Source organism: Clarias gariepinus, chromosome 10 (genome assembly GCF_024256425.1).
Source record: "Clarias gariepinus isolate MV-2021 ecotype Netherlands chromosome 10, CGAR_prim_01v2, whole genome shotgun sequence".
In the NCBI taxonomy this organism is placed as follows: domain Eukaryota; kingdom Metazoa; phylum Chordata; class Actinopteri; order Siluriformes; family Clariidae; genus Clarias; species Clarias gariepinus.
The window spans coordinates 31,606,630-31,624,264 of NC_071109.1; the positions used below are offsets into that span (position 1 = coordinate 31,606,630).

At 36.4% G+C, this 17,635-nt stretch overlaps 1 protein-coding gene across 1 annotated transcript; it reads left to right on the forward strand.

Moving 5' to 3' along the window:
- Positions 1-654: 654 nt before the first annotated feature.
- e2f4 (E2F transcription factor 4) lies at positions 655-15,631 on the forward strand. The gene is made up of 10 exons (XM_053505363.1): positions 655-1,111; positions 3,497-3,606; positions 4,438-4,598; positions 6,043-6,087; positions 6,358-6,422; positions 7,575-7,848; positions 9,047-9,199; positions 11,047-11,094; positions 11,505-11,549; positions 12,864-15,631. The coding sequence occupies exons 1-10, from the start codon at positions 956-958 to the stop codon at positions 12,977-12,979; spliced, it is 1,173 nt and encodes a 390-aa protein (XP_053361338.1). The 5' UTR covers positions 655-955; the 3' UTR covers positions 12,980-15,631.
- The last annotated feature ends 2,004 nt before the right edge of the window (positions 15,632-17,635 follow it).

Genomic DNA, 17,635 nt, shown 5'->3' on the forward strand with positions numbered 1-17,635 from the left:
ACTGTAGGTAAAGATCCTTGGTGTAGGATCCTACTCAGGCAAGCAGAATTATTATAATTAACCTAGCGGTGGCAGTACTGTACTGTGTTTAACCATTAAACACTATCACCTGAGAGGGAGTGCTGTTGTGCTTAATATTAGTATGGCTATGATGTGGCCGTAGTCATGAGGATGCAGCTTTTATACAATAAAAACCATTTACTATAAACGGATTATGATAAAATAAAAAAATATTTTTAAATATTTAAGTAGGTCGTATTTAACAAGCGTGAGAAGTATACCATTATTATGTATGCAAAGGTGAGAAGAATAAACCTCTTTACAGTCCTCTAAGCTTTTAAAGTTCTATTTATGATTAGTATGTCAGCAACAGCTGAGTGAAGTAAAAAAATTAACATTTTAAGTCTTATGTAACTTTTTTAATTTAAAATTATTTTTTATTTTCTTGGTGCAAGATATTTTTTAAGCCCACCTTTAAATATCTTCAGGGTTCATAACGTATGACATAAAAGTTGATGATGACACTTCCTACTGTTACACTGGTATAGCATTTCATTTTTGTAACTTTGTCTCCCTCTAGTGGAACCCCCTTGAATTGCATAGTTTATCTCTCCTTTTTTAACCACAGAATCCCATGATGCATTGCTCCTTCAACGGCTTCACTCAATTCAAGTAGCAACAGCACCATACTACCGGTGTGTGTTTCAGTGTGAATGTGTGTGTTCTCTGGTGGTTATTGAGTTGCTTTTGCGAAACCTTTTGGGTTGCTGAACGAACCGGATCCTGAGCCGGACCGGACCGGGCAGTTTAAGCGGTCGCAGAGCCGAATTTTGGCCTCATGCTGCGGGATGTTTTCCGGCCTGTAACGGGAAGCAGAAGGTTTAGGCGCCAGAATCGGAGCTTGACAAGAAACAAAACACAAACACGGCTGAGCACAACGCAGAAATATCATTGAATGGATTTGGATTCTGGACGAAACGAATCAGGAGCGATGGGAGAATCAATGCAGCCGGCTACGCCGAGCCGCCACGAGAAAAGCCTTGGATTATTGACCACCAAGTTTGTCACCCTGCTGCAGGAAGCCAAGGATGGAGTGCTGGACCTGAAGGCTGTAAGCATGACGTTAGCTATAGCTAGCTAGCTAGTTAGTTTAGCACTGCATCACTCACTCATTATTACAATGATATTGTTATTTCTTTACTATACCTACCTTACTTCTTTTTTTAACAAACAAACACGAGTGATGAAATATTATTCTCCTAACGTATTTTGTTTCTTCAGTATGTTAAAAAGAAAAGACAAACTAACTCTTGGCTCCGTCTCAAACGGCTGCTTGTTTGCTCGATAGCGTCTCTCAGTAGGCTACAAAAAGAATAGCGCCTGCACGCTGTGTAGTGCCCTAGATGTGTGTTGTCGCGGGGATTGAGACACATCCTTTCGGAAAGTTGGTCTTCATAGAGATCAGATGGGCAGAAAGAGAGCGCGTGGTGGTCTGGAAGTTTTAAAAGCCAACTATAATAGATTATTGTGTTTAACTTAATTTAATGAAACCAAACTATATATTTAAAAAAACTGAGATTTGTCAGAAAATGTTTTTTTATATGGGCTTTTCTTGAACCTGCCGCATGTCCTCTGCGCATGCGCACTGCGTGATAACGACTGCACTGTGAAAGCGTTCCAGAGTTAAAAAAAAAAAAAAAATCCAAAATGGCGGCGTGTTTTACTGAAAACCTGCGTTCAATTTCTAATAAAAGTATTTTTTTTTTTAATCCAACTGTGACGGCTTGGAGTAGTTTGTAGATGTTTTTAATCATTCTTATAATAAACATTATAAAAGAAGTACCTACCCTAACACAATAAGACAATAAGTGTGTATGTACACACCTCAGACAGGTGTCATTTTATCTTGTTTTATTTTTAGTCTGTGAAGAAATAGCCGGAGGGTCAGCTCTGACACATATTACTATTGTTGTTGTGAGAACATCAGGAAGATTTTTGTTTCTGTTGTTTTCATTTCACACTTCACAAACTAAAAGTGTAAAACATGTCCTGGTATAACTTTCAGTCACAACAAGGGAGGAACATTGGCGTAGAAATCACACGTAGCTCTACGCTAACTAATTTTACGTTTTACTAATTAGATAATGGGGACAGGAATCACCAGTCACCTCCCGGTACGATATCACGGTACCTTGGTGCTGATTCGATTCAAATTGCTATTCTATAAGTATCACGGTTTTAGAAATATCCTGTTTTGATAGAACATTTCCTTGATTCTGTTAAAAAAGTTTAACCAGTAATTAAATGTAACCCGTACTTTATACCATTAGTTTTCCTCACTTAGAAAGCAAGCACAGCATGTAAACAACATTAAACTGAGCAACGCATATCTAGGTCATAAGATATAGATATTATTTCTAAACAAACTTGGCAAATAATTCACTCCTACCACACAGGATGAAAATGTGTCAATAGTTCAGAGTGCACCACCTGTAGGATTATAAAGAGACGGCCATGCTTTACCGTTTCGAACGAGGAGCGTCTGGGTTGAACGACTGCGAGCACGCAGCTTCTAAGGCATGTGATTTCATGTTCGCTTTCTGTGGTCAAGTCAATTTGACGTTGAATATCTTTCCAACACCAGAGTCACATGTTTGTTTGTACACAGACCAAGAAACCCTCACTCAGACTCTCTGTAGTGTGATTCCAATCTACCTAAAGAACCCAAACTTCTACTCGAGTAGAAAAAAAAACACTAAATATGGTTGGTTTCTTTAGTACTTGGATACCATTTTTCAAGGTTTAGGTGTTTTACTTACTAAATGTTTTGTTCGAAGACATACAGCCTTCTTTAAAACGTGTTCACCGTTCGAATGTTTTACTGCGTTTAAGAGTCTCATCACCGTACTGTACTTTATGTCTTGTCTAAATGTCAGTCGCTTTTACACATTCATTCACCAGAAGGTCCCGGTTTGACTTGAACACTCCTTGTAAAAGCACCCTTTAAATTTTTACGTAAATCTGAACACACATGTAATAAAAATAATTACCAAAAACAATAAGAAAAAATCACCAGAACTCGCAAAAAATGCATTAGAATGCCACACATTTTATGAAAAAACACAAAGCATTATAGAAATGTGTGAAACTCTTAAATGAATGATTTTAAATAAATAACTAATCTTACACTGGAACTGTTTGAAAGTTTTCCCACCTATTTAATGTGCACAATATTTTAACACATCTGTCCTTTTTCTTTAACCACAAAGATCCTGCCTCATTCTTAACTTACATTCAGCTTTCTTTTTCTTCTCTTTACTACCAAAAAGAAAGAAATACCAGCTAAGCCACGACATATGCAGGGGCATCTGTAATAATCACAACTTCATAGTTATTTATGAAACGAGAAAGGAACAGTGTTACTGCATAAGAAGTAGTTTGTTTGTTTGTTTCCCCTCTTCACCACACCATGTGTATTATTGTTTGCTCTTTGCAGGCTGCTGATACGCTGGCCGTACGGCAGAAGCGGCGGATATACGACATCACCAACGTTCTCGAGGGCATCGGGCTGATTGAGAAGAAATCAAAGAACAGCATTCAGTGGAAGTGAGTAAGGCAATGAAGAGTGGTTAAACTTTATCAGTAGACTTAATCTGTTGTAAAGTATAGGCTTGCAAGTTTCACATGTTTTAATCGATATTTGAAAACATTATCAATAAATAATAGATGACTCATTAATGGAAACGACAATTTAACAAACGAAATAATAAAAAAAAACTTACTAGTGGTGTAACAGACAGCTGTTAATCCAAACAGATCTCTCCTCACTGTTTAGCACTCATGTGGATTAATTACAAAGTTTAACCATCACGGTGCATAATAGTTTTACTGATACTGCATGATGTTATATATTTTTGCACATAAATTATACTTTTGTTTAACTCAGTTAGATGAGTTTTTCTTTTCTTCTTTTCTTGACAATTCCTGACTGATTCATGGGTCACTGTGTGGCTTAACAAACAAAACCATTTCTCTGACACCGCTGAGGTACAGAGACTGGACAGAAAATGAGAGACAAAAAAAAAAGTCCTTCAGGAAGCCTGGAGAACTATTCCTCAAGACTACATAAAAATACAAGAAAGTCTGTAGAAAATATAAAGAAATAAACAGGGGTTTAAGACTTTGCTTACAATACTATTGTCCTGCATTATAATAATAAAAATAATGCTGCAGTCTGACTGAGCGTGAGATTAGGATTTAGAGCAACGGATAAGAGCAACATCATTGAAAAATTTAATGTGGCACAAGAATGATCTCGATTATCTGGTCATAAGTGTTTGTAAAATTTGTAATTTCAATTTAATTAATCACAGAGCTGTGGGTTTTAATTTAATCAGCACTGAGTCAATATTCATATTGCTGATTTTGTGTGTGTAGAGGTGTAGGTCCTGGCTGCAACACACGAGAGATTGCTGATAAGCTGATAGATCTGAAGTTGGAGCTGGAAGATCTGGACAGACGAGAACATGAGCTGGACCAGCAGAGGGTCTGGGTGCAGCAGAGCATCAAAAACGTTACGGACGACTCACAAAACAGCCCATATCCTTCACTCGCTTTTTCCGTCACGTTTCTCACGTCATTAAAACTGACGACGCACCGATTGATCTATCACTAATAATTTCTGATCCTGCATAATTTCCATAGTAGGACTTTGGAAAGAAGCAGTGATGGGGGAAAAACTACTCAATCAACAGTTTAAAATAAAATGTGATGTTGGGTCCATCACAATATTATATAATTGTATTTAATGTGGAAAGCTCATAACTATTCACAATGACAAAAGGCCTAAAGAGCTGAAGAGAGTTCAGTTAGAGAGAGAGATGCATCAAATCAAGGACAGTTTTCAGCCTGACCTGTCATGATCCGCGATCGGCTGATCAGCTTCAGATATAATCTGTTTTGTAGTGCAACAGAAACACATCTGCCAAACTGTGCGCGCGTGCAGCGGTGCAAGAAGCCTGTGTCTCAGAGGAAGCATGTTATGGCCTTCACCTCGCTGTTGAGTTTTCCATTTCAGTTAGATTGTATTTGAACAAAAATAGCTCCTTCAACCTTGTGCATTTTTAGAAAAACTGTAGGTTGTTTAATAGTCCATGTTTTATTGTATGCACCGAATTAAATATTTTCTTAAACTTAGGGAAAAAAAAGGAACAAGCCAAAATCTCTATCAGCAGGTCAAACATAAACACACACGAAAAAAAAGAAATCGGTGTGAGCCAAGACCCTGTTGCGTCTCAAGTTTCTGTTAGTTTACAGTAACACTTTTGCATTATTTAGAGATCATCTTATTCTTTTATCTGGTTTGTTAAAAAAATTCTTTTTAAAATTTAAGTCTTTGATTTTCCATAACTGTTCATGAAAGGGTGGTTAAGGTAGAAAATTGCAATTTCTCATAAAAACCCTCGTGCACCGCTACAAATTCTCAGTTCTGGGTAAAGTAGAAAATCTTAAACTTATCATAAATTTACTTACAGCATTAAAGTGAGAGTACCAGAAAGGAAGAAAAAAAACGGCGATCATGGCTTGGCTCACACACTGGCATCATTCTACCAAACTGGATAAGAACTCTCCCCCCCCATAAGTTGTTTGGAGGAGCGTTTACACAAACATGGCGAAAATCCACCAAAGTTCCTGAGTTTGTGCAAGTTTTCATGTGAGAACATGCACTAATGCTTATCAGAGTGTTAAAATTTTCGATGAGTTTCTGTGGCTTTTTAATGCACAGGTTACACTGTCAAGTTCAAATCACGTATTTAATTAAACACAAAATTGAACAAATTGTACTTGAAACTTAAACTTGGTGCCTTCATATGAATGAATCTTCTTTTGAGCTAGGGTGCTTTTTACACTCATGTTTACAAAGTGGAGAATAGTCTGACTTGGTCTTTAGGTTAGGTTTATTACTAATGTGGATAAAATAAGGATTCTGCCTTTTTTGTTGCCTTTTTTTTTTTCTTTTTTTGCATCCTTAACAGAGAGACACTCTGGCCTACGTGACGCATCAAGACCTCTGCAACTGCTTTAAAGGCAAGTCCACTTTGTCATCCATTATTGATTACAGTCCTGGGAAATTACCCTTACATTACAAATAAATATATATTTACTAATTATTTATGACTGTATAGTTGTAGCATTTCAAATAATATAACTCTCAACTCATTACAACACAGAATCACACCCTTTACTTTATTTAAAGACATCTTGCTGAAATCTTCACCCTCTCACAACTAGGATGCACCCTTTTTTTGCCTTATTGCTATCCTTTTAAGATCATATCTCTTTCTTTCTGTCCTCTAGGTGACACTCTGCTAGCGATCCGAGCGCCTTCAGGCACACAGCTGGAAGTGCCAATACCAGAGTCTGTAAGTGTTTGTCTTTTTTTTTTTCTTCTTCTTCTCCTCACAGCTCTTTGGTTTCAGTTTGATTCACGTCTGCTTACTCACGTCTCTCTCTGTGCATGCACGATGCGTCAACGATTTCTGGACACATGCGATAACCAGTGGGTGGGTAAGATTGCTAAATGTGGTTTAGCGTAGCTGTGTTTTTGAAGTGGAGCCACAAACTTGTGAGGAAATATCTTCCTGAAAGTCAGTGAAATGTTTATAGTGTGTAGTGTACAATCATGTTTAAAAAGTAATAAAGATTCTTAAAAGGGGTGGGGGGGATGTTATGAAATCACAAAATAGTGTTTTGCAAAAACTTTTTGAAGCTCATGAAGTAAAATAAAGAACGAGGCACCTTCCTGCACATGAATCGTAACTCGGTATGAAACCAGAACATCCCTGGTGTCTATTCTAATAGTTAAATATCAACTAAACATGTAGTTTGTTTGTTTACTATTTTGTATATACACTACCCTTTAAAGTTTTAAAACACTTGCAGATTTCTTTGTTTTTGTTTAGTGATTTATTTTCTACATTCTACAACAATACTGAGGATTTTAAAACTATAAAATAACACATATGGAATTAGGTAATTACGTAACAACAAGAAAAACAACAGTTAGTTGTTATTTTAAGACACAGAGGTCAGCGTTTCTGTAATAGTTCTTGTAAGAACAGTATTGTCAAGTGCATTTACAAAATCCATCAAGCACCATAATAAAACTGGCTCTCGTGAAGGCCGTCTCAGGAGGGCGAGACCAAAACCTACCTCTGCCGCAGACGAGAAGTTCATTTAGAGTTATCAGCCTGAAAAATGACCAATTAACAGCACCTCAGATTAGAGGCGTTATGAAGTCTTTACAGAGCAGAAGTAGCAGAAACATCTCACCATTAACTGTTCAAAGGAGATTAATGCATTTTTTGGACGCCTTCAGCATTCCTTTACAATGTAGAAAGAAATAAAAAAATCAGGAACCATCATGGAGTTAGAAAGTGACCTCAAACTTTTGTCCGGTAGTGTGTGTGTGTGTATATATATATATATATATATATATATATATATATAATAAAAAATATATAAAAATTCTGTGAGTAATGTATTATTTCACTTTTTTTTCTTTTTTTTTTAAGGTTGTAAACGGACAAAAGAAGTACCAGATCCATCTGAAAAGTTCCTCAGGCCCTATCGACGTTCTCCTGGTAAATAAAGATCCAGCCAGCGCCTCTCCGGTCGTATTACCCGTCCCCCCTCCGGAGGACATGCTCCAGAGTCTCCCAGCCTCCTCAGCCGCTCCTGCACCGTCTGCTCCCGTCACTGCCCCAACCGCCAAACATGCAAGCAACAGTACAACAAGTACAGCCGTTAACCAGAGTCCTGCTAACACGACTGCAGCACCCGTCACAGGTTTCACACCAAAACTTTATAACTTTTTTTTAATTATTATTTTTTCATTAATTTTTTTCAGCGCACTACAGCACCTGTTCTCAAATCCAGTATGCTGATGTACTGATTAAGCTGATTATATGTTTTTTGTTTGTTATTTAGGATAGATTAATTAACCACTATCACACTAGAGGGAGTGTGATAACTTTTCTGGTTCTGATTACTTGGTCGGAACCGAGTAATCAGATGTAATGTTCTGAGACAGTTGTTGCTTTCTAACATCTGGGCCATCTCTTCAAACTGTTAGGTCCTAGTATTGCATAGAAATGCAAAACAATATCACAGCCAAATGTTGTCAGGAGTCGGGGACCAAAACTGCTTCTCAGGAGGGACTCTCCCTCTCTCACTCCCTGTTTACGCTGCCACAGTCAGGGACATTAATCAAGCACATGATGGCTTACAGATTGGCAGGCAGAGAAACTAAATGCTTCCTTTTTGGGGATTTTCCACAATTTTCTTCCTAATTTAGTACTGAATAATTTTGATCCATCAGTCACTTCAGGTTTCCCTCTTTACCAGTCTAAAGGGCTATGGCTGGCATTTGTTTCTCTCACAACCCCATCTTTTCAGCCAGCAGGCCCTAACCCATTTAGAGGGAAGCGCTATTCTCCATCCTCTCCTTTTGATCCCAGAGACTTCCCAAAACCAAAACGTTAGTTTTCCAATAACTGACTGATGTATAAAAAAATATGCTTAAATGTAGGTTAAACTTGGTGCTTAAATACAAGATGATTTAACATCCTTGATTATGAAACTTTTGTTCTTACAGGTAAATCCATACTTAGGAATTAACTCAAATAATAATTAGGAAAGTCAGTCTTTTTGAAATAGTAAATATTAAACAAATTAGGGTATTATCCCACATGGTTACCATAAACTCAGTAAGATAAACAGTGTATTTGATGCTGAGAGCATGCTTAGATTCTGTTGCACACTTGGACAGAAAAATACTCCAAATATTCCAAGTACTCCACCACCTTCATGCTCTTATGATGTGAGAATTACTAACTGTATTAAAGGACCTTTCTGGTACTTCAGATTTATAAACTTGGACTCAAGCACCTCCTGTCTTTCTTAAATCTTTTCCATGTTTGGTTGTGTTTTTAAAGGTCCTACATTCTCAGTGTGTTGTCGTCGTGTGTGTGTGTGTTTTTGACAGAAGCCTCCAGCACTGCCCCCTCAGACACATCGGCCAATCAGAATACAGCAGAAGACAGCCAACAACTTCAGTCCTCAGCCCTGTTGGACAGCTCTTCATCGCTTCCCGTGTCCTCGGCTGTCTTCGAGCCAATCAAAGCGGACCCTTCAGAGTGTGAGTGTGCATCCTGTTTTTTCACGCTGCTGAATCAAAACTTAACTATGCTTAGTATGTCTGCTGGACTTGGTTTGGGACTTTTCTTTTAAAGGTCACTGTGCCTGCTACTCAGATCCTGCGTTCTGGCATGATTAATTTTTCTTTTTGTTGCGCTACTTTTCCAAACACGCTGTTTCAGTGTCTGTAGTTTTAATTGAATTGCTTCTCCACAGCCCTTTTAGGAAGTGCATTTTCTTAAGCCCTGGCGAATACAAAATGGGAAAAAGGACAAATGACGTGGAATGTTTTGTTTTTTCCCCTTCATGTTTGTGTATCCATACCAAGTGTCTGGTTCTGAAAACTAGTCCAATACCTAAACAAGCAGTTCCTCAAATGATCAATCCCCATAGAGCCCCATATTAAAATATCAAACTTAACAACAGAAATAAACATGTTTAAAGACTAAAAAAAAAACTTTGTTTTGGTCTCCATAGATGGGTTTTCCATTTATTATAATTGTAGGGTGAGGTTTTTATGTAACTCAGCTTTTAAAATATAAAGTCATAAAATTGTTTCTTGATGGTCGAATTAAGTGACAGCTACATTGCAGGGCTCAAACCGCTAGCTTTCTGCTGTGCATCATTTTTGATAACTAGATAATAAACAAAAATGAGTACACACTAAGTGAACAAGTCAAAACTGTGTCCAAAGTATCAGTATTTAGTGTGAGCACCTTTATCATCGAGCACAGCCTTAATTCACCAGAGCTGCAAATGTTAGACACATGGTGCTCCACCACCCTCCGCTTGAGGACTATGTCCCACAGGTGCTCAATAGGGTTCAGGTCTGGAGACGTACTCGGCCACTGACAAACTCATGAACATGATGAACCGGTCTTGTGACTTTGCATGGTTAAAGATGTACAGCTTTTATCACTTTGGGTGTAGCTGTGACAGTAATGGTTAAGTTATTTTTAGAGAACAGTGAATCTATACTGTTATACAAGCTGCACATTGACAACTCGAAAAAAAAAAGAAGAAAGAAAAAAATCCAAGTTTCATTTCTATAGTAACGTCCATTGAGAAGATACAGTATACTAAAATGTTTGCTGAAATTAGAGAGTTGTACTCACTTTTGTGAGTTAGTGTGTATACATGTACACAAAGTCAGCCAAAAAAAATGTGTACATACTTCAGAAAAAGTAAATAAATATTTAAATACTAAATTGTGATGTTATATATTGATGTATATTATATTATAATATTACAATAATGTTAATGATATATTAATATAATATACATATACATATAGTATATACATATACTATTTTTTTTTTCCTGAAGTGTGTATACAATACTTTTTGGCTGTGTGTGTTTATTTATATATATATATATATATATATATATATATATATAGGCAGACACTTACCCACATCCCTTTTTTATTTATTATATATAGCTTTATTAGGGCCCAACCACCATGACAACAGCGCTATGACATCACACTGTGTGAAAGGCCTTTTTGGTATATTCTGTAGTTACTGCACATATCGACTGCATAGCTATATTTTATAATAGTTACTGCATTTGTGTGTATGTGAATGTACATATGTAATCTATTCCCTTTTTTAAATCCAAATTAAATTATGGCAGCAATGTGCAGTATTATGTTTCCTCTAAATATGTCAGTAGCTGCACCATCGTTGATGTCAGAAGTGAGGCATACATTTTTCATGTTTACGTGTGTATACCTTTTAGTTGGTCTATGTATCTATCTAAAAATAAAATTAAATAAAGGTTGTTGTTTTTGCAGCACATGTTTGCTTTAAAGGCAAACTAACATTTAATTGTTATGATTGTTTTTAGTGCTGGATCTCCCTAAAGAACTGTCAGAAATGTTTGATCCTACTAAAGGTAAGAATGTTTCTCATCTTAGCCTGACATGTCTCTCTTAAAAAAAAAAAAAAAGAAAGAAAAGGCAGGGATAGCAGCTTGTTTTAGACAATAAGTAATATGTTTGCATTTAGTTCAGCCTGTTGACACGCCCACAACGCCCCTTTACATTAGTAATCATAGTGAAAAGTCGCATGTGTATGGAGTTTACCTCAGTTTTACAGTTGAATATCTTAGTGCGATTGAGAGGGAAGTCATGATGGGTCTATAAAAAGTACATGTTGTGGGCGGAGATTTGTGTAAAGAAATAGAATTGGGGTGGGGAAAATTTTAATCTCTCCACGAATCTTATCTATTGTAGCTTATAAATAAAATGTTTATTGCTGTTGGCACATCGGTGTTCATTTCTGTTTCCTGATTTGTCTGTGCAGAAATCATGAGTGCAGATCTTCTGGAAGAGCTCATGTCATCAGAAGGTAAAGCTGGCCATAAACCAAGCCATCTGTACATAGTTTACTACTAATCATGAAGAAAGAGAATTACAGAAGCTTCAGACCTGTGATCGCGGCACTGAAGATGTGTGTACGATTTATATAAACTATTGTGTATTAAGAAAATAAAATAGTAAGTTTATATATATATATATATATATATATATATATTTTTTTTTTGGCTGTCCTGAAAATCAAGATTTTTTTATTCTATGTTAAAGGAAAGGGTGTTTAGGGGATACACCAAATAAGAATGCATCTGGTGGGGAAAACTATGTCTTGTTTCAGTTAGTGTGGAGTGTTTCACGTGTCCCACCCGCTAAACGTTTTCTTCTAATAACCATAAATTAATCTGATTCCTTTTTCTAATAAGTCATTATGTAAGACAATTTCCCACAGAAAGGACTACAGAAAAATGGCGCATCTTGCTTTTCCTACATGATCTCGTCTGTGTAATTTGTGCACGTTTTCCTGCCGACTTCCTGAATTTTTCCATTACATTCCATCTCCAATACAATCCGAGAATTTTTTTTTTATTGAAGTGTTTCTCTTTTTCAAGCTTTAGTTTACACTGAAAAGTATCTTGTGATTTTCTAAAACTTTAAAGGAAAAAAAAAATTAGATTCTCTAAAAAATTATATTTTACAAATATATTTAGGGAATAAAAGGTATTTTAGGAAAAAGTTGATTTTAGGAGGTCAAACATTTTAGTTGATTTATAAATTTTTTGTTTTCATAGTTTTGAAATCTCCAGAATAGTTCTATAAAGTCGGCCATAAGTTTCCATACATAAGAAAAATACATTTATTCATTTTAAATTACACAGTGTGTACGTATTTAAATATGCGTGGGGGGGGGTACTTGTACATTTATAATTTATAAGGACTGCATGCATATTTCCATGTTTATCAACAATAGGTAAAGTGTATTACAATATGTTTTTACCAAACCATGTAGAGCATATTGTATGAATAAATTGTAACATAAAACTATTTTTTTTTCTTATGCATGAAAAATATTACACATTATATTATATCATAATGTCAACAGAAATCACTAAACAAAAACATTGAATTAGAAGGTTTGTTCAAAGTTTTGACTGGTACTATATATAGGTTTTATAAATATTTTTGAATAATTTCGCTCTTTATGAATAAATATGGTGTTTAATCTTTTTTTTTTTTTTTTACCACTCCATCTATTTAACACCAATTCCACTTTGGGTATCTACAGTCCTCTAAAATGTCCCAGTCTCTTTTTCTCACTCTCTCTTTTTCTCTCCCCCTTTCTCTCTCCTAGTTTTCTCTCCACTCCTCCGCCTCTCACCACCTCCGGGCGACCACGACTACATCTATAACCTGGACGAGACCGAGGGCCTGTGCGATCTTTTTGACGTCCCTATTGCCAACCTTTGACCTTCCACACGCACCTGATGAGAGTAGCGTACACTCGTATTTAACAAAAGAAGCCCATCTTTTATTTAAAAGGTGTGGCTGAATTTCAGATCCATGTGAATAAGCTGATTTTATGTGTATATAGAGCTGTATGTTTTTATGTTTTTGTTTTTGCGTTTACCTTCTTGTGATAACCTTTTTACCCAAAGCAGCGATCTACTGAATAGTGGCACAGAACTTGTTCCCCCAGCCCCCCCGGCCACCCACTGTCTCGACCCTGTGCCTGACACCAAGCGTCAGCATTTTATTTTTTAAAAGCTGTGCTTTTTAAACATGTTGAAAACCCCGACGACACTTTGAATTTGGGTTGATTACCCAGGATGAAGACGTTGTTTTAGCTACTTCGATCAAATACCCAATCAGAAACACCAGCAGGAATACCAGCTCTAATCCCTGACTTGTGTGTTTTGTTTGTTTGTTTGTTTGTTTTTTAACTGCCTGTCTGTTGATTAGTAGGAGTTAGTTTATTGTTGCTTACTTACAGAACATTTGCATTTATCACATACACAGATGTTTTCATCACGTTTGTCTTTGAGCATCTTAAAGTATGAGCGCTTGGCTGAGTCCTACAGAGTAGCAAAAAAACATCCAGTGTAGAGTTTGGTTTCCAATCTCTAAATGAAAAAAAGTTTGTAATTTTTAGAGCTGGAAGGGACGTTTTAAATAAAAAACAAAGTCGCTGATTAAAGATGTTTGAACTGTTATGACCTGCGTCTAAACGGAAAATTTACCATGAAAAACTTTAAAATTGACTTGATACTCAGCAGTTTTACACATTTCTGTGTCGATTTTATCGATTATGCATTTCAGTAATCGAATCAATCAAATGAATCAATTCACACTTTTAAAAGTTAACCTAAATATTTTCAAATGATAAATTCTCTAAAATTGACTGATTCCCTAGAAGTATACCACAGATTGGACCAAAAGAGTAACAAAACTGCAAAACTTTTTTTCTTCTTTTTTTTTTTTTTGCATTTTTGGCAGATGGTCACTTCTTTTTTTAACTTCATGGTTGATTTGATGCAATACTGGACTGTAGTATGACGCAGAAGATTTGCGGGAAAAGAGGTCAGATGCTTTCTATGAGAAATAACATAACACAAATTTACACTGCATTTTAATGGCAAAAAGGTACTATTTTTGGAGGTTTTAATGCTTTAAAACCCCTACAAGCTAGATACAAATCTGACACTAAACATTAGGGCTATTGAATAGAATAATCGCAGAGTCAAAAAATCTACTTGAACGTCTACCTATGATTTACAACTCTAAATAGCAGTTTCATACATTGCCCACAATCCGTTTAGGCTACCTGCTGATTGTGAGCCAGTGGGATTTAATTTCTAGATAAACACAGGAGTTTAGTCTTTGCTTCATGTCTTTATCTGTAAACGCAACTTTACAGACGCATCTTCCAACTCAAAACAATTAGCTTCCAAGGATTCAATCTATACAAGGATTACTGTTAAGATGTTTAATGAGAAATAAAACTATTGGTCTGTTGTTTGTCAACAAATTTAACTTGAACTTAAATCACGACCAGAATCACTAAGGACATGCTAAATACGTATATAATATGAGCACATTTAAAACACAATCCTTCAGGGTGATGATGCCCTTGAGGAAATCAGTCAGGTCTGTGGTGCTTTTTCTGATCCTTTGGGACGATTTGAAACTTTTTAGCGATTAACAGCTTCAGGTTGAATTAAATCTCATCCAAAGATGTTAAAAATTTTAAATCCTCGCTCAAGGACTCAGTGTCTCAGCAGTTCCTCATCCAAACGTCTGGTCCACTTATTCTCTGTGGATTGTGATCAGTTGTCTTGAGTCCTACTCCTACTATATAACACATATTTGTATATTCATTTAATCATCACTAAACTGGACAGAATTTATGGATTCATTTTTAACCCAAAACTAACTCCAGGTTTTAATGTATGTCTTTTTAGATTTTTACATAAACTGTGTCATTTAAGCTGTTAATTCTGCATTCAGTACTCAAACTTTATTTTTATTTTTTTCCCAATGTGCGTAATCCTTTTCCTCCTTCTGTTATATCCAGTCCTATAGTCTTTCCATCTGTTATTCATTTCCATGTATCTATATGTATTTCCACTCATCCTAGCTTAAACAAGTTTGTACTGTTTGTATATGAGCATGACAATGTAAAGAAGGAAATCTGTTCAGCACCACACCTATATCTGTAAACAGTTTTATCACATCATCTCCAGAACGTGACCGTTCTCTATTTAAAAAAAAAAAAAAAAAAAAAAAGCATTGCGTTTAGCTGAAGGATATTTTTATGGTTGTACACCATCATTATTTTTGTACAGGCTAGTTAGACAGACAACCATGGTATGCACAAAGCAGACTCGTTTCTCTGATGACGACAACACGGTCATCTCCATATTTGCACTTTAAGGCAGTACGATCACTCTGGGTCTCGTTCATCCACTCCTTTCTGCTGGACGGAGAGCTTCAGTTCAGCTCCAGGGAAATGTTACCTTCAACCTTCACTCTTCTGTCTCAATGCATTCTATTGAGGTTATTTGTAACCGAGTAGCCTGCCAGAATGGCTATCTGTAAAAGAAATAAATGAGAGTTTTGTAACAGTGGTGTATTTTAATGAGTCAATGTGCTTCAGGGATACTGTTCTGTTCTTCTTTCTCCAAAATGATTTATAGCAGGATATGACTCAAGTCACCTGAAATTCTACACACTGATTCAGAACTGGGGACTGATAAGGTCAACTCTGCATTTATAAACAACAGTATAGGGGGCGAGGGGCCCGCTGCGGGCTGTGCTTTTAGTGACTGGGTGTGATGAAGGGAAGTTGCTGCAACTGACCCTAAGCAGATTTTTTTTTTCTCACAGCTAGTCATAAATTTTTTTTTTTCTTTTATACTACATCACTGTTTAGTCATCGTACCCCTACTTCTACTGAGAGAGGAAACCTTTATAATAGCATACCTACCTTATCAAGGGTGTGTGTGTTAGTGCTGTCAATCTGTTAAAAATTTTAACTAGTTTATCAGTCATAGTCTTTATTATTATTAATAATAATAATACATTTTATTTAATGGCGCCTTTCATGGCAGTCAAGGACACCTTACAGTCAAAGTATAAGAACAATAGTTTAAAAACAAAACAGACAGAAAACTGCATCTAATCATCTATATGAAAACTAGTTAGAGAAAAGTACACTGTAATCTAGAGATTATGTAGTTTTGTAATGTCTCCAACATTAACATTTAACGAATGTTAAATTAAGATCTCTGAAATGTGCCTGGCATTGCATGCACTGGCTGGGTAGTACTGGGTGTGGCAACCCATCAACGGCGGGCTGAAACCCGGAACCTCAGATCCAAAAATCAACAAGCCAGAGCCTTAGCTGCCTGAGCCACCACTCACGTGTATTATGTTTACTATATTCTTTTTAATAAACACACTACCGATTAGAGCCGGTATGAAGGTTTTACAGAGCAGAAATGAATAAAAATAAGGAAACATCATGGAGTTAGAGGGTGTGTCCAAACTTTTGACTGATAGTGTATAAAAAAAAAAGAGAGAGCTAGACCAAGATATTGTGTGTGTGTGTGTATGTTGATCTGTACATACACGGCCTAAAACAGGCCCCCCAAAAAGTCACTGTTTCAGAAATGTTAAATTGTTGGCTTGCGTGAAAAAAGAAAACAACTGAAGAGATTTAAAAATAATTTGGGGTTGCTTGAGTTGATCAGGTCTAGCCTCAAGTCAGCTGACAAACCTGAATGTACTGAATCACCAGGTTATCAGTTTTTCAGATTGTGGGAATGTGAGGAGTCAGTTTCACACATAAACTTGTCACCCCATTGTGTGTGTGTGTGCGGTCAATTAAAGGAGGTTGAATAAAATATTACAGTGTGTGACTAGATATATAGATCAGCCATAACATTATGTTAAACTAACCACATGACATCAGAACCTAGAATACTTTACTACCCTTGAAGAGAATGAACTAATTTTACTCATCTCTTCTTCAACCTGTGAATTAAACCCTTTACCGACACATTTTCTCAAGCAGATAGAACTAGCAATAACAGAACCCCTGCTGAAAATAATTAACTGTTCACTCAGCAGTGTGTTTGTTCCCAAATCCATTAAATTAGCAGTTATTAAAGTGCTAATTAAAAACCTGACCTTGACCCCTGTCAGCTGTCCAATTACAGGCCGATATCAAATATCCCCTTTATCTTTAACATTCTGAAAAAGATAGTTCACATCACTTTTATGTTCATATCTTCATAGAAATAGCATAAACGAACTGTTGTAGTCAGGATTTAGACCTCAGCACAGCACAGAGACAGCACTTGTTAAAGTAGTAAATGACCTCCTATTGGCCTCTGATCAAGGTTGAGTCACAAAACTTGTGTTACTCGACCTCAGTGCAGATTTTGACACCATTGATCATAGTATTCTCCTTCAAAAATTAGAAAATGCAGTAGGAATTAAGGGAACGGCCCTCTCGTGGCTCAGATCCTATTTGACCGGTCGGTATCAGTTTGTAGATTTAAATGGTGACCGTTCTGCATGTTCTCAAGTGGAATTTGGTGTTCCACAGAGTTCAGTTTTAGG

What these genes read in the sequence shown, in the direction of transcription:
- e2f4 (XM_053505363.1), top strand. Translation starts at nt 956, where the DNA reads ATGGATTTGGATTCTGGACGAAACGAATCAGGAGCGATGGGAGAATCA. An exon ending in AAGAACAGCATTCAGTGGAA is followed by an intron (nt 3,607 to 4,437) that starts GTGAGTAAGGCA and finishes TTGTGTGTGTAG; the next exon opens with AGGTGTAGGTCCTGGCTGCA. An exon ending in GGACGACTCACAAAACAGCC is followed by an intron (nt 4,599 to 6,042) that starts CATATCCTTCAC and finishes AACAGAGAGACA; the next exon opens with CTCTGGCCTACGTGACGCAT.